General features: G+C 55.1%; 1 protein-coding gene across 6 annotated transcripts in view; it reads right to left on the bottom strand.

The window, feature by feature from the left end:
• PPP1R12B (protein phosphatase 1 regulatory subunit 12B) overlaps positions 1–21,889 on the bottom strand; it is a 148,079-nt gene that overhangs the window by 6,671 nt on the left and 119,519 nt on the right. For 5 of the 6 annotated variants that reach the window (XM_024749641.1, XM_024749643.1, XM_024749644.1 and 2 more), the window contains 5 exons: positions 15,194–15,210; positions 11,963–12,092; positions 11,019–11,123; positions 7,110–7,163; positions 6,426–6,476 (listed from right to left, as the gene is read on the bottom strand). In XM_024749641.1, coding sequence (XP_024605409.1) covers positions 6,426–6,476; positions 7,110–7,163; positions 11,019–11,123; positions 11,963–12,092; positions 15,194–15,210 — 357 coding nt within the window. The remainder of the gene's footprint in view (positions 1–6,425; positions 6,477–7,109; positions 7,164–11,018; positions 11,124–11,962; positions 12,093–15,193; positions 15,211–21,889) is intronic. The other variant, XM_024749642.1, reaches the window with a different exon arrangement.

The following is a 21,889-nucleotide window of genomic DNA, read 5'->3' as shown; positions in this document are numbered from 1 at the left end:
TCTGCCTCCACCCCTTGGCCTCAACTGCCCAGACACTCAAGCCAAGAGGCTCGCAGCAGCCTGCGGGCGTGGCCTCCCTCCTCTTCCCCTGCCACGTGCCCTCCCAGGGCACCCCGGGGCCGGCAGCCTGGGCGCCAGCGAGACTCTCAGGCCGTGTTCCCACGATGGGAGCCCCGGGTGGGAAGAAGCTCTACATGGGGACAGGCCGTGTGTCACCGCTGGCAGCTCGTCAGGTTGGATCTGAACCGCTCCCCTTTAAAAGCACGTACAAACGCACCCTCGAGCCTTGGAGATTTATGTCCACGTTGAGACTCAACTCTTTGGGAAAAACTTGGCCAAGGCACTTTCCCAGCTGCCCGAGCTCCCGCGGCCAGCTCCAGGGAGCGCCAGGAAGGAAGAGAGGGGCGCGGAGGAAGCGTGAGGAAGGTGGGCTCAGGAGGGAGAGGAGGAAGCGGAGGGGGTTCTTGGAGCCGCACGTGAAGCACGGGACGAGCTTGCACAGCTTCCCCGCTTCTAAGTGCCCGGTGTGCCTCAGTGTGGCGTGAAGGACAAACAGAACGAAGCACCTCTTCTCCAACGTCGCCTCTTCCAACCTTGGGTGAGGAGCGTGCGGGCGTGGGGTCCCGACGCTGCAGCGGCCCCGGGAGACCCCCAAACCGGGGGCAGGCCGGCAGGCTCCTCCTGGCAAGGGCTGGGTGGCGAAGGCCCAGGTCCAAAGCCGCGTGGTCTCTGAGCAACGCCCACCTCTCAAGGGCCCACAGACACAGCGACGCGCATACAACGGCCCGGCCCCGGGAAGACGGCGCTTGTGGATGCTGGAACCTGACCCCACGGAATCCCCATGCGTCTTCTGTGGGTTTCTCCGTGACCCGGGCGGGCCTCTCTGCGTGGCCGTGCTGGGGAGCCGGCACTGAGGGGCCACAGGCTGCCCCCTCGCCCCATGCCAGGGCTGCCAGGCGGTGGGTGCACGGCCGGCCCGGAGCCTGACGTCCTTCGCCCGCCCGCCCCGTACCCTCCAAGTGACCTCGGGCAAGTTACTTCTTCTGTGACTTGGTTTTTCCCATAGGAAAAGTGACTGTTACGGGGAATAAATGAGAAAGGGCAAGTACAGGGCTCAGCACAGGCCCTCAGACGACAGCCGCCTCCAGGGCCACCAGCCCTCCTGATCTCACGCTCTCCCCACCAGGAGGAAACCAAGAAAACCGAGCCATCTTCCGGGGGCCCCCGTCCGCCCCAGGTCAAAGCTGGCTCATCTCTTGGCGTGAAGCTTGGCCCTGATGTGCTGTCACGAGGAGGGCCGGCAGGCTGCTCGGGGCCGCGGGCCACCTCCCTCTCAAGTTTCCGTGTCACAGTGTCTCCAGCAGGGTATCAGCTCCACCTGACAGTAATTCGGGTGCTTCAGATCTAGTGGGTACCAGCTGCCAGCTACTGACCCCGAAGACACAGCAAACGGGCACAAAGAAGAACAGGCCTGGGTCAGGACTAATTAGACTGTTGCTACAAATTAAAAACTCGTATCAGAGAGTGAGACCGCTCAGCAGTGAGGACCCCTCACGCCGCCGCGGTGAGAAAACGAGCCACATCTGCAAGCCTGTCTGAGACCCACATCCAGGGACAGGCATCGAGTGCAGAAGATGCATTTCCTGGTTCTCGGGTGAAGACGAGCCCCCGCTCCCCTGCCGCCTCCTCGGCAAGCCCCCTGCTGGCAGTGGGGCTGGGGGTTTGGCCGTGGGAGGGCACATCCCCAGGCCCAGATCTGTGACAAGCAGGAGGGCAACACCCGCCAAGAAGGGAGAGGGATGGAAAGACCCAGCAGGGGGTGGGGGGAGCGGGGCTGGGTCAGTGCCCCCCCCCCCACCCAGCGCTCGTTCTTGTCAGGCCCTGGGGCCGCGGTTCTCAGCCCAGCTGCACAACAGAACCAGCAGGGGAGCTCTGAACAGACACCCGGGCCTTTGCCTCTGAGGGGTGCGTGGCACAAATGTGCTCAAGCCCCCAGGTGTCTGGAACGTGTGGCCCCTGCCCTTGGTCACCGTCACCCCAGGCGCAACCCGACTGCTCCAGGGACCAGGTTGCACTTGGATTGCTGTTGACCGAGACCCCGACCTCCCCCCAGAAACGTGTGCGTGTCCACACACAAGTAGGCGTGGACCCGTCTGGCTGAGTGACCCGCGCTCTGTCTCTAGGGCAAGAGTCTCGCCAAACCAACGGCAGCCCAGGCCAGGCCCCAGCCCTGGGTCGCCCCGGCCCATGCCGCCTCTGCAGACCACCGGCCTTCACAGGAACCCGCGTGCAGACTCTGGGGGGCGAGCGCAGAGCCCGGGACCAACAACAAGAGGGAACGTGCCTGGAGTGGAGGAGGGGAGGAGGGGGCAGGCCTAGAGCCCCTGGGGGTCCGAGCCCTCGATGGCCTCCGAGAGTCTGGCCACAACCCGGGTCAGGGCCCTGTTCTCAGCCTGCAGCTGCTCGTGCATCTGCTTCAAGGTCTGAATCTGTTTTAGCTGGTGGAGGTTCTGCAGAGAGTGACACACGAGGACAGACAGGCAGACAAGACAAGACAGACCAGAGGAGAGAAAAGTGGGACAAAGAAATCACGTTGACATTCTGTTGACGTTTTGTTTTTGTTTTTAGTTCGCATGCAAGAAGGGAAAGGAGAGAGGCCAGAGGAATGGTGGGGGGGGCAGGTGAGGGGCGGCCTAGGGCGCCCGGAGCTTCTCCCAAGTCCAGCTGCTGCCCTGCTCTCCGCTCCTCTCCTCCGCCCCCCATACTTGGCCCCCTACTCCCACTTGTTTTCTTTCTCTGTCTTTCTATTACCTCATTTATTTCTCATTTAAAAAAATGGAACGAGGCAAAGAAGAGAGGGCCTGTCGTTGAACTGTTTTCTGTGGGAGGCGCACCTACAGAAGACCCTCTACCTTTCCTGGAAGTATCATCGCCAGGCCTCCTCTGCTGCCCGGACGCCTGTTCCAGGATCAAGAACTGCCCACCTGCCCCCACCTGCTCCGGGAGGGTATGCACCAGGGAACCCATGGCAGACTATACTGTCTCTGCCCGGGTCACAAAGAGGCTGGGAGCTACTTAAAGGTGCCACAGACAGCCTCCTGCGTGGAATCACAGCTCTGCACAAAGGTGGAGGGCATCGTGTCCAACGAAAATGGACCGGTGACCGATACCCTTGCCAGTCCAGCTGTTTAGCACGTGTTGCAAATGGAACAGAACAACCCGCCCAAAGCCATGCTTCCCAATCCCTGCGTCCCACGAAGGATCTAAAGCCGGCAATAAACGGAGTCCTATCCAGGCCTACTTCCTGTCACTAGTCCTTCCTAAGAGTTCTCTGACCCTGAAGCTGAGGCCACCAGCTCTGGGAGAGAGAATGCGGTCTTGTCATGCGAACGGGGCTTCACAGACAGAGATGACAATCCTGTGGGCTGTGGTGACTACAGACAGGTCGCCGGGCACCAGAGGAAGTCTCTCCTGCCCACGTGGACAGGAAGGACAGAAATGAAAGACGGGAGGAGTTATAGCTGTTTGGGAGTGAAAGAAGCAAGAAAATGAAAGGCAGCACGAAGATGAAAACAGTGAAAAGGAAAAACGAGCAGAGACAAACGGCTGCATCTCTTTCCCCACAGAGGGAGCATCGTCACCTTGGGAAAAGGGAGGGCAGCCACGCAGTTCTGAGCAGCCTGGAGCGGCCGAGAGAGGACACAGAAGGTCGCGGTGCAGCCCGCGGGACCAAATTTAAGAACCAATGGAGAGCCCCTGACTCTCACCCTTCCTTGGGTCGACACTGGACCGAAGCGTTCAAGGCAGTCACGGTCCTTCCGTGAAGTGGTCCTTGCCTCCTGGGGAATAACGTTAAACTAGGAGGACGATTCCGGTGAACCTGTGCACAGGCAGGCAGAGGGGGAGGAATGTGGCCATAAAGGCAGGAAGCTGCCGCGGGAGCGAGGCTGAGAACAAGGCGTGGTGGGGAGGCGGTGGGAGGGCACAGAGCAGGGTGGCCGGGCAGGCTGCCAGGGCAAGGAGATTGAAAAATCCAAGAGCAATCTCATGGGGGATCGGTTGCCAGTCTCCTCCCATGCGCGGGCCTGGGGCAAGGGGAGGAGGCGCCACGGGAAAGCTCTCCGCCCGAGGCAGGCATGCTGACCCGCACACCCGGCGGAGGCTGGCACACGACCCCGCTCCAGCCCAGCCCGCGTGCGCTTCTCCTGGGGAGAGTCCATAAACACCTACCTTCCCAAGTAAAGACCAGAAAGGCGCGCAGCCTGTGTCGCCACCACGGAGCCCCACACCCCGCGCGCGAGCCCACCTTACGGTTCCGGGAGGCGGGGAACAGGCCCGAGTCCCTCTCTGTCCCTGAGCGCCCGGCTCCTCAGGGGTCACTGGAGGCCACAGCCCCTGCTCCCTGCGGGCCACGCCCGGAGGGGCTGAGCATCTGTACAAACTGGACCAGCTCCACTCGCCCTCAGCTCAACCGGGCCCCGCGTGCGACCAGCACCTGTGCTGCGGCTGGCTACCGAGCATCCACGCATGTCCCCACAGACTGCTGTCTGCGTGAAGGGCCTGAAAGCTGACCAAGCATCCCCTGAGCCTCCTGCAGGCCAGCACACCAGTTTCACGATGCTTGAGTCTGTACATCTGAAGTCTCTGTCCCCAAAGAGGGTCCAGGCGCAAACACCCTAAGGTCGGCTGGCGGACGGCTGGCACGGCACCCCCAGTCCCTGGGTGGAGCGGGACTGTCTGCTCACCTGGCCGGGCTTCGAGCTGAGCGAACATGCTCAGGGCTGAGCCGGCAAGAGCTTCTCCCCCAGAGGTCTGCGACTGGCAATGCAGAACAAGGGCAGCTGACTCATGAAGAAATTTTTTAACTAAAAGAAGACTGGCTTTCAATCAGTGTACCTACTGGTATGGGGCCTAGACGGTCATGGCCGGGTTCCGCCTGAATTTGAGGTGGCCAGCACAAGACCCGGGGCTGAGCGGGGCACGAGCTTCCATGTACCTGACCTCCATTGAGGAAAGAAAAGGACTCATAATCTCGTTCATGAAATCTCAGCCCGAGAGGCTGATGAGACAGAGAGAAAGACGCACCTGCCCCAGCCCATGGCCCCAAGGGTGCCTGGCGCCTCTGTACTCAGAGAGGGAAACGGGGGTGGGGGGGAACCCAGCTGCTCCCCCTCGGCTTGCAATCCGGCCCTCGTGTGGGGCTGAATGGATGAGAAAGCACCTCCCGGCTGGAGGGTACGAGGCGGCCTGGGCCCTCAAGGACCCTACAAGGAAACAGCTCGGGCCTTATCCACGCTCCTGATCAGCGTTTGGGCCATTTCTTAATGAGCATCCTGTTAGTTGCCAACAGATAGTATAACACAAGGGCTTCAAAAACGGAGGAGCCCCTGCACAACCGTGAGCTGTGGACCTGCCATTCAGACCTGTCCAGCCTGCGAACGTGCTCTGAGTGGCAGGTGAGGTGGGCCTAGAGAAACCAGCAGCTGGAGAAGCAAAACCACCAGCTATTTTTGCTTCTGGCTGTTCTTGAGACGTAGGCGGCACTGCCTGACACCGCGTGTGGGCGTCCCGGCACGTCCGGGATGGGGAGCGTGGAGCGCGCACAGGGCTCGCCCCTCCCGCGTGCAGCAGCCACGCAGACCAACAGGATTCCGGGCATTTGACCTTGTCGAGCCCTGAGCAACTTTTCTCAGTAAAGAACCAACCTTTTCAGGCCATGGGAGCAATACACATCTCCCCCAAAGGGCTCCTGGCCTGAGGGCTCTGCTCACACTTCCAGGAGCCAGAGGCATGTGCTTCACGGGTGAAGATCCGCCAAGAGAGGGAAGCAGCCAAGCGGCACCCAGCCACCGCGGCCGGCCCCACGCGCTGCAGCCCCGAGGCCCGGGTCCATGCACTCCCACATGCACTCTCTCTCCCCCTGCCCTGGGCAGCGCGAGTGCGGCTCCCAGGACTCGCTGCCCGATGGTGACCGTCCCCGGGGAGGGAGATGTGGCTGAATATTCCAGGGGCAAGGGCGGGGCAGGAGACCAACAGCAGAACCAGCCTGCCCTCCATGGAGGACTGGCTCCACCCGCGTGCCTTCCTGGCTCCACTTCCCAGGCTCTCCCCCGGGGCCGGGAGCTGAGGACCCGGCTTCGGACTTTCACCCGTCCCTCCCTCGGGGTGAAGCTGCTGCTGAGAAAACCTTACGAGTTCCGCTCAGGTCTGCCTCCAGCCTGATGCACGACACCCCCTTACACCAAAGGCCACATCTGTCCCCAGAGGGGCTGTGAGGGGCCCCAGGGGCGCCGGGCGAGCTGAGAGCCAGGGTAGGGGCCGCGCACAGGCTCGCCTCGTCCTCACCATGCCCGCACCCCTCACGGGCTGCCCTGACCCGCCCGCAGGCCTGGGTGCAGGCACACGGCAAGCACGCCTCTCCATACCTTCATCTCCTCCTCCATCTCCGACATCTTCCGCTCCAAGGCTCGCCTCTCCTGTTCAACACAACCAAACTGCTGAACATCTGACAGATTTGGAAAGGAGTCAAAACCCTGCCCCCCACCCCACCCCCGACTTATCCGGACCCCAAAGCCATGGGAATAAAACTTAGCTGCTTTCCAAATTAAACACAACCGGGGGAGATGGGAACCCATTACACGCCCAGGGTCAAGTCAAAGCTAGGGTCCATCGATAAATCTGAGTTTTCCCAACCCGAGAATGTCAACCCCCAGAAAGACACTCTGAGAGTGGTCAGCGGGGGTCAGCAGTTGGCCCGGAGCTGCCCCACCTCGGTCAGGGCCAGCAGGATGTCTGCCCTTCTTAGGGCTGGAGTCCTGAGACCTCGACCTGGGGCAGAGGGTCCTGCTGAAGCTCCCCCTCTGTTCAAAGGGACGGGGAGGGTCCAGAGGCCTGGACCACACGCCGCGGCAGGCGAGCCTGCGCAGTTCCGCTTTCCCAGGGCGACGTGGACGGCCCCCTGAGGACCCTCCCGCCCCGAGCTCTCAGGAGGCCGAAGCACCAGCAACCAAACTGCTCTCCAGAGTCAGGCGAGAGGAGAGGCGCCCCTGGGGTGGGATGGGCAGGCGCCCGCCTCCTTCAGACGGTGTCCGCCCCCCACGCACACGCACCCGCTTCTCCATCTCCAGCACCGACGACCGGTCGGCGGTCTTGTCTTGTTTCTGCTGGTGCAAACGGAAGGAACACATTGTTACTGGAGCGTCTCAGGGCCAGAGGGCCCATCTAGTCCCGTCTAGTCCAGCCCCACCGGACACCCCGACATGTGGCCCAACCCACGGGTCCTGATGTCACAGAGACGAAGTCGCCGCCCTTCCGAGTTCACAGAATCCCCACCGGGAGTGGAGGCAGCAGCAGTGCTCCCAGGAGTGTGACACGGTCACAAGTGCAGAGGCGTTACCACACACACACACACACACACACCACACAATACATATACACACACACATACACACCACACACACATAATATATATACACACAACACATACACACACAATACAATACACACACCACACACACACCCTTCACACACAACATATACATACACGCAAAACATATGTACACAACACATACACACAATACATATACACACCACACACACACACACAACACACACACAATACAATACACACACCACACACACACCCTTCACAAACATATACACACACAAAACATACACACACCACACACACAATACATATACACACACACATACACACCACACACACATAATATATATACACACAACACATACACATACAATACACATACACACACCACACACACACCCTTCACACACAACATATACACACACAAAAAACATACATACACAATACACACACAATACATATACACACACCACACACACACCCTTCACAAACATATACACACACAAAACATACACACACCACACACACAATACATATACACACACACATACACACCACACACACATAATATATATACACACAACACATACACATACAATACACATACACACACCACACACACACCCTTCACACACAACATATACACACACAAAAAACATACATACACAACACACACACAATACATATACACACACCACACACACACCCTTCACAAACATATACACACACAAAACATACACACACCACACACACAATACATATACACACACCACACACACAATACATATACACACACCACACACACAATACATATACACACACCACACACACAATACATATACACACACCACACACACAATACATATACACACACCACACACACAATACATATACACACACCACACACACAATACATATACACACACCACACACACAATACATATACACACACCACACACACAATACATATACACACACCACACACACAATACATATACACACACCACACACACAATACATATACACACACCACACACACAATACATATACACACACCACACACACAATACATATACACACACCACACACACAATACATATACACACACCACACACACAATACATATACACACACCACACACACAATACATATACACACACCACACACACAATACATATACACACACCACACACACAATACATATACACACACCACACACACAATACATATACACACCACACACACATAATATATATACACACAACACACACGATACACACAACACAGATACTACACACACAATACACAAACACACACAACATATACACACACATACACACCACACACAACACACACCCCACATATACACACAACACATACACACACACACCATAGACACACTACATATATACACACCACACATATTTATACACATATACATTCACCACAGACACCACACACTACATATATATACACCCACACCCATACACACCCCTCACAATACATATACACATACACCACATACACACAGACCACACAATACACACACATACATACACACATATAAACACACCCACCCACACCCACCCCCCCCCACACACACACTTCAAGGCCAACCATCTTCTCCCCCCTCACCGCCCCTCCCTCACCTCTTTCTGGAATCTCAGGCCCAGAGGAAATGAAAGTGCCTTTCCTCCTGTAAAAGCCTGAGCGCCAGGCACTCTTCTGAGTGACCCCTTCCCGCTCTGCTCCTTCTGTTTTGGGGACCGAGGCTGTGATTTTCAGGGAGGACGGGCTGCCAGAGCCTCTCAGGGGTCCATTCATGGGACCTGCCCTGCTTTGAACAGAACTTTTACTGTTTTATACACTGGGCTTCCAGATAAGATTAGAATTTTATTCTGGGTCATCTTCTACTTTTAATATAAATTTTGCAGAGGAGCTAAAAACATTTAGCCGCCACAGCTACAAAGTAGAGAACAGCTTCAGGGAACGACTCTTAAAAGGGCAGGGGAATGACCCCTGAGTCCCTTTTGGGCAGAATTTCTTACAATCAATAGATAGTTAATGACGACAGAGTGACTACTTTTATGCCTAGTGCCAGGCACGGAAACATTTAATAAGTACACGTAAACGTTTAATAAGTACAGCTGGTCTTACTGAGGAGGTCTCTTTTTCAAAAAATTAAGGACTAGCTGGAACTGGCAGTAAACTGGGATTTCTGGCTCCTGTCCTGGGCTCTCACCATCTGCTCTGAAGGTCACAGCCACGGCTTGTCTGCACCTCAAGCCTCTCTTCCCTAAGCCTGAGCAGCGCAGAAGCTGTGCCGATTTCACTACTTGGTTCACCTACACAAAGAGAACTTAACTAGTTCTCTTCGACAAAGAACTAATTTTGTTTTGCCCTGTTTTAACCCTAACCCCTCCGAGTTCGGGTGGACCTTTCATGGGAACACGCCGTGTGTGCACGTGGTAACTGTTTCCACACGGATGTGTGGGGTCGACAGGCCTCCCCTCCACTGTCCTGCCGAACGGTCCAATTTTGGTATAGAGCAGAGGCTTGGTTTGTAGCACCACCGTTTCTTCTGAATTCTAGTAACTTGTATTTGGCAAAACTCAGTATATTCCAACACACCCAGCAAAGCAGGTGGCTAGGAAGTCAATGCTCTTCCCCAGTGACTAAAAGGCTGAGGTTATTTTCAATGCCCTCTGTGCAATCTGTGTCCCCGGCTCGCGACTCCAAAGCCGAGACCCCAAAGCTCAAAGGATGCACCGTTGGGGCTTCTGCAGAGGAGGGAGCGGGGGCGGGCGGGCCGTGGCTCCTGGCAGGACCAGCCCGTGCCGGTTCAGGACCAAGTTGGCCCCGGCCGCCACAACCAGGCGGGGCCCTTCCATGATGGCGATGACGGACGGGCAGCTCCCAGGACGGGCCCACTCTGTGCTGCCCGGGCCCTTCAGGAAAGCGCAGCCCCTCGGGCGCCAGCACCCCTGCCTGCCTGGGGGTGTCGGGAAGGCACTGGCCCGAGCCCCATATGCTCACTGCCGTCCATCCCAGCGTTTTCGTCTCTGCTTTTGGATCCCACCCTGGGGCGGAACCGACAGCCAGCTCTGGTCTTCATCTGAGCTTCCCGGTAACAGTCCAAATTCTCATCCCCAGGCCTCCAGGCGGCTTCCTGTTGACCCAGCGATAACCCAAGACAGGGCTCGCGCCAGCCTTCAGTGAGGGTCTGTCTCCCTGGTGATGAGTGCACCGCCCGCTATGTGTCACTAATTAAACCAGGCCTGGCAGCGAGAGGAAGAGCTTTATCTGGGTCCTTGTTCCGGCACAGGTGCTGCAGGACAGAACCCAACGTCCCAATGACACCTTCGTCCTGGGTTTGCTGTGACCAAACCACGACTGACAAGGCAGGAGGCACACACTGCCCACGACCAAGCCCTGACGCTGGCCCACGCTCTCCGCTAAGAAATGAGCAGATGACCCGTAAGAGTAATTACTAGCACTCGGGGGCCAGGAATGGTCCACTGGACCATCAGTTTCCGATTTTAAGTTCAACGCGGTGTGAACCCCAAACCAAATCTCTGGGAGGGGGAGGGCTGACCTGACTACCTCGCCCCCTCCCCCTCCCCCTCCTCACCTGGGCCATCTTCTCAAGCTTGGATTTCACGTCTGCCAGCTCGAGCTGGGCCTCCTGAAGTTTTGTCTTCAGTTTCTGGTTTTCGGTCAGGGCGCTCTCGTAGAGCTGGGGGAGGGAGAAGAGGGAGTCAGGTCCCCACCCTGTGGGCGGAGCAGGAAGACAGAAGGGCCCAGGGACAGAGGATATTCAGCCAAGGGCTCTGGCTCTCCTGCTGCTGGGACCCTGCGGTCCTAGGTGCTGAACACAAATGATGCTCCACTGTCAACAGTGCTACTGCCCAGGAGGTGGGGTGGGGCAGGGAAGGCCGTCCACCACCTCCAGCAGGGAGGGCATTCGCACGGCTTAAAGACGTGGCTCCCACACAAAAGAGGCTTCCTTTTGGAGCCGCCCTCCTGTGTATCCATCTTAGCCAAGTTCTGTTCAACAAAACATTTTCTTAACAAAAAAGTTTTTTCCTGGCATCTCAAGCACTTGAAAGGGCAGGTTTTTGAGCCGCCCCTGGAGCTGGGTTCTCTCCCTCAAGAACCAAAGGCAACGCACCATAAAAGGATGGAAACCCCCCAAACCAGACTGTTACTATTTACCGTTGCCGAGAAGTATCTGGTTGACGTTCACAGGACCTCATTAAAAGCACGTGTTTGTTAAAAATACCAGAGTCCATCAAGTGATTCTCCGGGCCCAGGCAACCAGCATTACTCTTATTTCCCTTTCCACAATTCTTAACCCTTACTTTTTCCTACACCTCTAAATATCTGATCCAGGTCCACTTTTACTGCACTGAGAGCAATACGTGAAGGGGTCTTCATTCAGCTGCTTGAGAGGGGGGTAAACGTGCTAGCCGTTAGCATCTGTCGCTGGAGCACCTTCCCTCCCGCCTCTCAGCAAGGAAGAGGCAGGAGGGTCGAGTGGAGGGGACCCCTGTGCGGGGACCCGGGAGCCCCCACCTTTCTGTAGTCCCTGCTGCTGTCTTCCCCCGCGCGGCTGCTCAAGGTGGCCAGGCGGGCCTCGCGGGCCTCCCGGCGGGCTCTGGCCGAGGCCCGCTCGCTGCTGGCGTCACTGCCTCCCAATTCCAACCTGTGGGAGACACAGTAAAGGTACAAGTGGCTTCCGAGAACGAAAAGGTGGAGGGAGGTGATGCTTAAGGGCAGTGGGCGCCTTTCCTAAGATGCGATTGAGCGCTCTGGCCAGAACAGGCCCGGGCCTCCCCGCCTGCCGAGGGCACTGCTCGGGGGAGGAGGCCAGCACCCACCCAGGACGGAGCTGACTCGGGAGGTCGGGGGCGTGGCTCTGTGCCGAGGGCAAGCGCAGAGCTTCTCCAATTAGCTTAGGGCCAAACAGCTTCCCTAAAGAGCATGCTTTTAAACGCAGAAGTTTCTGGGATCTCAGTGGCTCTTAGAAAATGATTCCAATGAAGTGCCAATGAGCCGGAAACACATGGGCCTGGAGCTGCAAGCGGGGGTGGGTGAGGGTGGCAACCTGGGCTCAGCAGGCCGGCTGGACCCCCAGAGGTGTCGGGGGGGCCACCCGGTGCCGGGACAGCTCGCGTTGCACCCTCTCCTCTGGACGCCACACCTGTGACAGGACTTCATGTCTCGTAGCAACTGCACTTTTGGGGCTGACGGTGGCTTCGTCCCAGTACTGACTGGTCCATGAGCGGAAGGGCCTCTCAGCTGACCTCCTGCTTAAGTGGACGGATGACTCGCACCCTGATCCTTTACACTGGTTCCTATTTTGCTGGCACTTTGCTCTTTCCAAGCTAAAAGGTGGCCCACGGAAGGGCCACGTGCAAACCAGCCCTCCAGGGCTCTACCCCTGAACCGGGGCGGTGTGAAGAGTCCCAGCTGTGGAGCTTCCGCCCGCGTTCCTGTCCTGCAGGGGCCACGCGGGGGGGGGGGTGGGGGGTGGACTAGGTACCAGAAGAGGCCGAGCAGGGGTGGGGGCAAAGCTGCTGATGACACCAAGGGCTGCCTTTTCCTCACAGAGGTGCTCAGTCCTACAACATTTTCTACTGTATTCTTTTCCTTCTTATAGTTAAAAAATCTTTTGTAAATAGAAATCTCTTCATTGACTTTCCTGATTGCAAAAGCAATACATGCATGTTGAACAGTTTGAGCACTGGAACTAAAGTGTCTAAAATAGAAAGTGAAAGTCACCCCACGGTCCTGCCCAAGGAACAATCTCTACCAACAGTTCAGTTCATATCCTTGCAGGATGTTAAACAGGGATGTCAGAATAAATATTTCTGTAAATAAAACCAGAGAATACCTTCTGTGGTCTCTCCCCTACACCTACGCACTCACGACTGCAGGCATCTCACCATGTAAGTAAAAACACATTTGCCTCATTAAAAAAAAATGACTGTGTAGCCTTCCACTGTATGGCTGTATGACAGTTTAATCCTCTATTGACAGACACATGTAGTTTTAAATTTTTTAGCTACTGTAAATAATGCTACAATAAGACTTGTCTGTAAATCTTAGTGTATTTGTTATTTTCTGAGGATAAAACCTTAGCAGTGGAACTGCTTGGTCAAGAGATAAATAATATTTTAAATGCAGATATATATGTTACCATACTGCCCTCTAGAGAGGTTTAAAACTTTTCAATCCAATACGAGAAATATCTTATTGTTGTTAATTTTAATGCTATAACATCATTATGGAGGTTCCGTATCTTTGATTATTTATCTTAGTTTGTGAAGGGCCTTTTCGTAGCCTTTGCTAATCTCTGCCTCATTGTACTGCAGGAGCACCCTACATATCCTGGGGCTTTTAAAACTATCCAACATAGGTTGCAAAAAATGTCTTTCCCCACCTTCCTTTTGGTCTCTTTTAATAGCAGAGATTTTAAATTTTATGTAATTAGAATGATTCTTTCCCCACTGAGTTGGAAAGTCATACATGACTTTTGGGGGCTGTCGACTGTGTTCTAGAATCTCACTGTTTAAACGGCTACAGTTTTATAGCATATTTTGAAGTCTGCGGGGAAATTTATTTTCACAAATGGCCATTAGAATGTAACAGAGTTCACAAGAAATTAACTGTAGCAAAACGCCACTCTCCACCGATTTTGCAAAGCGAATTTTCTGCTGGATTAGTTGGAAATTATATTTATCCTAAGCTGGTGATTGGTGAGAGGGCAAGCAAAGGAAGAATACACGCAAGTTTGTAAATTTTAAAATATATTAATAAGGCAGAATCAGCTCAATTATTAAACAAATCATGAAACTCATTTGCCCTATGGTATCCTGTAACTACATCTTCCCAATCTCCTCTTAATTTCGTCATCAGAGGAACAGTAGAAAATGGGAGATTCAAACTCTGGCTCCACATTCTCTATTATTTTATAATAATAAAATAACGCGAGCTTTCCTCTAGTTGCAGCGAGCAGAGGCTACTCTTCGCTGCGGCGCATAGGCTTCTCATTGCTGTGGCTTCTCTTGTTGCGGAGCACGGGCTCTAGGCGCGCAGGCTCAGTAGCTGCGGCGCGTGGGCTCTAGAGCGCAGGCTCAGTAGTTGTGGCGCAGGGGCTTAGCTGCTCCGCAGCATGTGGGATCTTCCCAGACCAGGGCTCGAACCCGTGTCCCCTGCATTGGCAGGCAGATTCTTAACCACTGCGCCACCACGGGAGTCCCAGTCTCTATTATTTTATTTTTTCTTCAGGAAGATCAGTTTTGTACCCTTAGGTACTAGGTGAAAAATTACAGAGGATCACTCCCCAAACTCTGATATGCTTAACTTCTCAGCAATTGCAAAACAGGTCTTTGGTTCACTGGATAAACTATTCCTGGGCCCCATGTGGGTACAGGGAACAGTGTCAGGTTCCCTGAACCAGCCAGTCAGGCTGGCCTCTCCTCTGCCCTGAGTGCCCTTCTGTACTTCTATCCCGCCCCTGAGACGGCCTATCCAGTCATCTGTACGCTACACGAAGGTGAGGACACTAATGTCTCCCTAGCCCTGGCTGGGGGGAGCGGGCACGGTGCTCGGGACACCAACATGGAGGTGGGATGCAGCGTGACTGGACAGAGGGGCCCGTGCGGGGGCCGAAGGGAGCCGCTTGTGACTGTGGGGCTGTGGAAACGAGACGGGAGGATGGAGAGAGGCCGTTACACTAGGCAAAACCACGTGCAACCACACATGCGTCTACTCACGAGTGTGAGGCAGGCAAGGTCTTACCTAGAAAGTCGTTCATGCTGGAGAAACAAGAGACAAACAAAAAAATCAGCATTAGCAAGGGACTGACATTTGTTATTTCCGTTTACAAATGTACTCTTCAAATCAGACGTCTCAGCTTCACGGCTGAAGACAGGGGTGCAGCCTCACAGTGTGAGAAAAGGCTCCTCGGCTAAGTGCCCACAGCTTGCGAGACCTGAGGCTTTGGGAGCACGTCTCATTAAACTGGAGTCCAGCAACGTGTGAAATGATTACCCGCCCTGCCACCTACCAAGCTGTCCTGTGTCCCGGGACTGCCTGGGCCTGCGTGACAGGCTGCCTCTCTGGATCTCAGCGTCCATTCTACCCACCTCCCTCCACTCACACCCTCGGCCCTGCCCGTGTGAACACGGTATCCATGGCTGTGAAGGTCCAGGACGGTCCCCACTTCCTCCCAGGTCCCTAGTGAAGGGAGAGGAGAGCGGGGGAAAGGCCCACACCCGTCCCTAGGATGGTGGTAAAAAAACGAAAAGAGTAACGAAGTACTGAGATCTCAGAAGAAAGGAGTTTACAGATTTGACCTCTGAGCTCGGTTACCTATGGTCGCTGCAAACAACAATGATTATGCCTGTTTTACATTTATTTTTAATCACAGATGACCTTTACCCTCTATCTCCACTTTTTTATAAAAAGAACTGAGGCCAAGAAAAACCTCAATTGATTTAAATGTATTGTTTTTTCCTCCTTTGAGGTGTTAAAGAATAACAAAATCCTCAAGGGCAGACAAAAGAAGGAAGAAGAGAAACCGGGCCCGATTACCTAACAGGAGCAGCGAACCCCTGCTCCTCTGGCCGTCGCGTGGGGACACTGCTCTGTTGAAGGTCACACCGCATGAGGGTCCCACATACCACACCCTGAAGCCGCCCAGGGGGGCAGAGCACCAGCACTGCTGGCTGGAGGGACCGACCAGGCGACCTCGCTGCAAGGTGGCTTTTCCCCGTGGACTTCTGTCTTAAACCCGGGGCTTCCATTCATCAATCCTCTAGTGGGCTTTTCCAAAACGTCCTCAGCCTAACCTCAGTCTCTCCACAGGCCTAGAGCTGGGCCTTCTTCCATGAATTGTAAAAAGTCCCCCAGGTGACCCATCATGCAGCCCAGGTTACCCATCATGCAGCCCAGGTTAAGCACCACTAACCATGGGCTTTTTAATGTGAAGACGTGTCCCATCTGAGGCGGAGGAATCGGTGAGAGACCGTGCGCTGTGTCTGTGACGTTCTCCTACACTGGAATCGGGCACCCTAAAACGTGTGAGTCTGGGATTCAGGAATTCTCCTGTCTCACATTTATAATATCCCATCAATCACTGCTTTTACCAACATTAACTAAGGGTTGTTTTTCTCTGACTTGAAGACTTTTGTCAAAAAAGAAACTAAATTTTAGCCATGTCTCAAGAATTACTTAACGTATAAAAACGCTTCCAGGGTGCTCAGTGGTGCCGAGGTTTCCCCCGGTGGCCATGCCCACCTGCCAGCTCTGTGCTGAGAGCTGGCCTTGGTGGTGCCCGGGGGGGCGCAGGGGGCATTCACAGCCCAGGGGGACTGCCCAATGGGACACGCCCCAGACCCGTGAGTAACTGAGGCCGAACTCCATCCCAGGCAACGCCAGGGGCCCTACTGAACTGAAGGACCGCGGAGAGCAGGGCCCGTAGGGGAGGCCCCAAGGAGGGGCAGCAGAGAAGCTGTGTGAGAGCAGCGCCGATGGGCCCGTCTGAGCAGCGCAGGGCAGATGGGGAGGAGGGGCAACAGAGAACAGTGCGGAGTCCGGGGGCCCCTTCCCGGCAGAAATGGACGAGAAGATGATGCTCGGGAAACGCGCACACACACACATCCAAGGTCTCCCCGCACACCCCTCGCTGCGGCTTGGCCACCGGCTCACTCCCAGTGACGCCCTCAGGGCCTGCACTGCTCACCGAACACCCAGCCAACAGCTCAGCCTTCGGGAAGGGGCCTGCCGGCCTCAGCATCGGCTGTGCCTGGGAACCAGTCTCTGTTCTGACATCTAGACCCGCGACGCCTCAACGCCCTGCCAGCTCCACCTCACTTCGCAGCTGTAAACGCACCACACTGGCTGCTGCTGGTTAGAGCAGCAAGTTAACTCAGGACCTGGGAGACCGGGGTGGGGCAGGGGTGGGGACTGAGCTCACAGGCGCGGACCGTCCACTCTCTCGAGGCTTCTGGGCAGAACGGCCTTTCTCACGCTCCATCGCCCCCAGGGGAGAGCCTCTGTGAGCCTGCCACGCCCTCCCCCAGGCACGGAGAGAACGACCCCTTTACGACCTCGCCAGCTCGCCCCACGCCTTGGTCGTCTTCTCCCACAGAAACCCAAGCACGCCTGTGCCCAGCGCGCAGACGGGGGCCTGACGACGTGACCGACAGACGCGTCTGTTCACCGACTCGGTGGTGCCCAGGCTGTGGGGTCTCACTTGACGGTGCGGCAGCATCCGCTCTGCAAGAACGCGATCTGTGGGGGGAGACTTTACCGCATCTCCAGCTTTCAGTCTGCTGTGCCGACGCTGGCAGCTGCCTGTCTCAGTGAAGAAAGTTCTTCCTTTTGTTAAGGCAGGGAAGTCTGGCTTCTCCCAGGCTTCAGTCTGAGCCATTCTGTAGTATCAAAGCATACTACTCACCTCCACTGACCGACTCCTATCAGAGCACCGGGTTACCACCGGGTAACTAACCTTTCCCACTCGGGATGGCCTGGAAGTACTGTGGGGCTGCTGATGCCGTCATCGCACCAGCGGAAGTTCTCAGACACAGGGCACCATCGCATGCAGTGACACTGAGTGGCCTCCACTGAGGAGGCTGATGCAAGATACAAACAGGCAAAAACTTAAAGACACAGAAAATAGGTTAGCACTGCCACGCAGCAATCAGAAAAAGCCCCGGGCAAGCCCTCCCCAGAGGCCAGCCTGGAGGGCGGTGCGTCCTACGGGAGCTGCCCAAGAGCGGCACTCCTATCTCTACCTGCCAGGGGTAACTGAAAGCAAACAGCACAGTCTGTCGTTTGTTGTACTCTTCAGGCATGTAAGATGCGTGTTATCAAGTTCTTTGGGATGAACTTTCATCAGGGGTTGTGACGAGTAGTCTGTCACCTGATCCAGGTGTCAGGGGAAACAGGGCTCCCTCCAAGGCCGCCCTCCATCCTTCTAGCATTCCCCCTCCGCGCGCCCCCCCGCCCAAATCCTGGAGCCCTCTGGAACGGGCTTTTTATCACTGCCTTCAAGGACTCGCCTTAGCCACGTCCCGAGAAGGTGACCTAACTCTTTAGAGAAGAGTGAGAGTCTCAGAAAACAAGATTTGGGGCCACAGAGGTAGCACGGTTGTAGCACTGTAGGTTGTAGAGGTAGCATTGTTTGCCATAAAGCAAATAATATCATTTCAAAGAAGGAAGACACCTGGGATTTCTGGAGGAGATGGTGTTCTCATGGTAACAGAAATTAGCCTGAGAAGACAGTTCTTAGAGGCCAGAGGGCAAGTGGGTTAAAAGTGTATGGGACCTGGGACTCAATCCCCAGCTTCTGATAAAATGGCTTTGGTATTTAGATCATACTTCCAGAAACTACTGGTTTGCTTGGTTTCTTGATATCCTAGATAATCTGGTGTTTGACGGACAAACAGTGGTTAGATTTAGGGAGAGGAAGTTTGGGTTTCTTGGGTAAAAGGAGCAGAGTGGCTGAACTGGTGGAGACTTAACTTCCATTTTCCCTCTTCCTCCTCCTGTCACTCAAACTGAGCACAGTTCACCGTCATCCGGACACTGTGTCTCAGTCTAAAGAGCTGACTCCGTCCCTGCAGAGAAAGCACGGAGTGGGTCTGGAGAGCAGGGGGCGGGGCAGTGCGCGCTTACCTACGTGGTCTCGCCGGGGCGGGTGGGCAGTAAAGGACAGCGTCAGAGGCTGGGGAAGGACATTGAAGACCCTCCAGAGCGGAGCCTGAGAGTCGGCCCCATGGGCAGCGACTGAGGAGAAGCCCCAGAACACAGGGCCTGGGGCCCCAGCCAATCTGCGCCCTTCGGAGGCCAGGAGCGGGGGTTCCCCTCGCCTGTTCTGGGAAAGGCCCATCTCTCCCTGCAAGCTCCCCCCGTGGACGTGGGGCAGCGGCTCTCACTCCACTCTCGAGCCGGGTCTGAAGGGCGCATCTGCCCATGGTGACGTCGTTTATTTTAGGAGAGGCCCGAGCCTTCTACGCAGCCTACAGGTTAAGACCAACGTCCCGTGGCACGTGCTCTAGTCAGGACGTCTCAGGAGGACCTTCTGCTTGAAGACTGCTGCTCTGTGGCCACTGAGGCCGGGCTCTCTGGTGTGTCTGAGCTAGAGGCAAACGGCTCAGAGAAGGAATTACTTTCACAGCTTTTATGGCCCAACTGGGGGCCACAGACATTGTGAATGGGGCCTACAGCGGCAGAGACTTTAGAAACCAAAGCGAACACAGAAAACAGAAAGTAAAACGAAAGACGAGCCAGACGCACCATAATTTAAAATATGCTCCAAAATCAAGAAGCAGGCTCCTTCCTTTCATACCTCCTGAATTCTCCCATAACAATCTCATTGGTTGGGGCCTGTTTCTAATAAAAGAACAGAGCGAAGAGCACCATGAATTCAGATGGAAACCCTGGGAAGGGACGGAACAGGGCTGGCTTTGATTTGTGAAATGTGGAGACTTCTCCGAACACCAGAGACTGGCTAGGAAACCCCCCACGAAAGCTTTTAACGTGAAGTTATCGGGAGTTCAGGAAGACAGATAATTAAAACCAAACTCTTCTGACCAAGTTTAAAATAAAATCTTAGCTCTGGAAGCTGGGCCCAAGGGAAAGGAACGAACCACGTCACGTGGCCACACCAAGACCAAAATGGGCCTGACGCTGCAGCGATGGGAAAGCCTCCGGGTAAACCTCCTACTTCACTTCCGTGTTCCCGGGAGAGGCCCGAGCAGGGGCCGTCGGTGCTGCCCTGGGGTGCCCGAGCTCTGAGGAGCGTGGGTGTGGCTGCAGCGAGGACCCGCCGCAGACCTGGCCCAGACCTGGACGCTACCTGAGCTCTGGTTCTACGACGTTTTGAGTTTGAGAATCCTTCCCTATACTCGTCTCAGACACACTCAGGCTTCCTAAGCCTTCTGCCTGCAGGGAAGGGCACCCTCATAACCCAAATGACCGGGGCTCTTGGGAAACTTGGAAGGGCAACCTAGTAGGCTCCAGCTCTGAAAGGGATCTTTCTGAGTCTCACCATTCCAGTAATATATCTGGGGATCCTGAACGATTTGGAGATACACGTGGGGGCGGGGTGGGGATAAAAACTTTCACGATTTACGCAGAGGTGTGACAGTAGGGCACAGTGACGCTGAGGCCTGCGTTAGGTGCTCTTCCCTGCATCTAAAAAATGAGTATCCCCTTAATATCACCAGACGCCCAACTATATTCATTTTCTCTTGCTGCTGCCCCACCATCGGCTTGGCTGCGCCCTGCTCAGGCTCTCACGGGCAGAACCGGTGTCTGCTGGCTGGGCTCTCACCTGGAGGCCCGGGGGAGAACCGCTGCCTGTGGCCGCCGGGGCTGCCGCTGCTCCTGGAGGCCCCCGTGTCCTTCCCCACGTCACGCAGTGACACGGGGGCTCCTTTCCACACGCCTCTGCCATCAGCCAAGAAAGCTCTCTGCGTGCGGGGCTGGCAGCTGGATCAGGCCCACGCCTCATAAGGTCGGTGACGCCCGTAACGGGCCGGGGGGGGCCACCTCATCACATACACGGGCCCTGGAGCCCAGGCCGGGGCATCGAAACGAGCCAGTTTAGGAAGTCCCGCTTTAAAAAGACACGGTCTAGTTTACCTGTAACATCCTCAGAGGAAGAAACATCCACAGTACACGGCCAGTCAGCTGCAGTCGGGTGATTACAGACATTTTGAATCAGAACAGTGCTGGAAGCACGACGGATGCTGGGGAAGTGTGCATCCGCCGAGCAGCTGTGTGTGCCAGAGGATACCTCCCAGCCAAATTCTAACAGTATTAAAAGTATTAAGTTACCTCTAACTTCATCTTCGCTTACTCCTTGATTTGTCTTTACCGAGTACTTAACACACACGGGGAAAAAAAAACAAAACAGGAAAGTCAAGAAATACAGTACTTATAATCCCGTTTCCACTGTAAATATTTCTGAAGAACCTCACTGCCAGATTGTGACGACCCTACCAATTTAATACTGCACGTAGAAAGGAGATGACTGAATGCTACTGCACATATCCTGGTCCATCTCATTGTATTTCAAATGGTAGAAAGAGCCCCATCTTCTGCTGTATGTACAGACCACGCTGCCCAAACATTACTGGAATCCTACAGCTCTTATTTTCTATGCAGGCCTGTACCTGTTCTTTATGGATATTCCCAGCTTCTGAAGACTTTCTAGATGTTTTTGGGAACTCACAAAATGTACTTATCGTAGAAGGAAATATCTGAACGTACTAAAGTTTCCCTGAAATAACCAAGGCAAGCCCTTTGTGTTTAAAGGCCACCTGTAAACCCCTATGATCCGTAAGCACGCTTGCAGACTGCGGCGTCTTCTCCAGGCAGCTTTCACACGCCAGGTGACGGCGACCAAGGACGACGAGCTGCTCTAACGCGTGTGGCTCTAGCCAGGGGTCACGTCACTCACATTGAACACACACTTTCACTTAG

This window comes from Neophocaena asiaeorientalis, unplaced genomic scaffold, assembly GCF_003031525.2.
Source record: "Neophocaena asiaeorientalis asiaeorientalis breed wild unplaced genomic scaffold, Neophocaena_asiaeorientalis_V1.1 scaffold44, whole genome shotgun sequence".
NCBI classification, from domain to species: domain Eukaryota; kingdom Metazoa; phylum Chordata; class Mammalia; order Artiodactyla; family Phocoenidae; genus Neophocaena; species Neophocaena asiaeorientalis.
The sequence above is the reverse complement of the archived record's forward strand: the minus strand, read 5'-3'. Positions and strand labels throughout refer to the sequence as shown.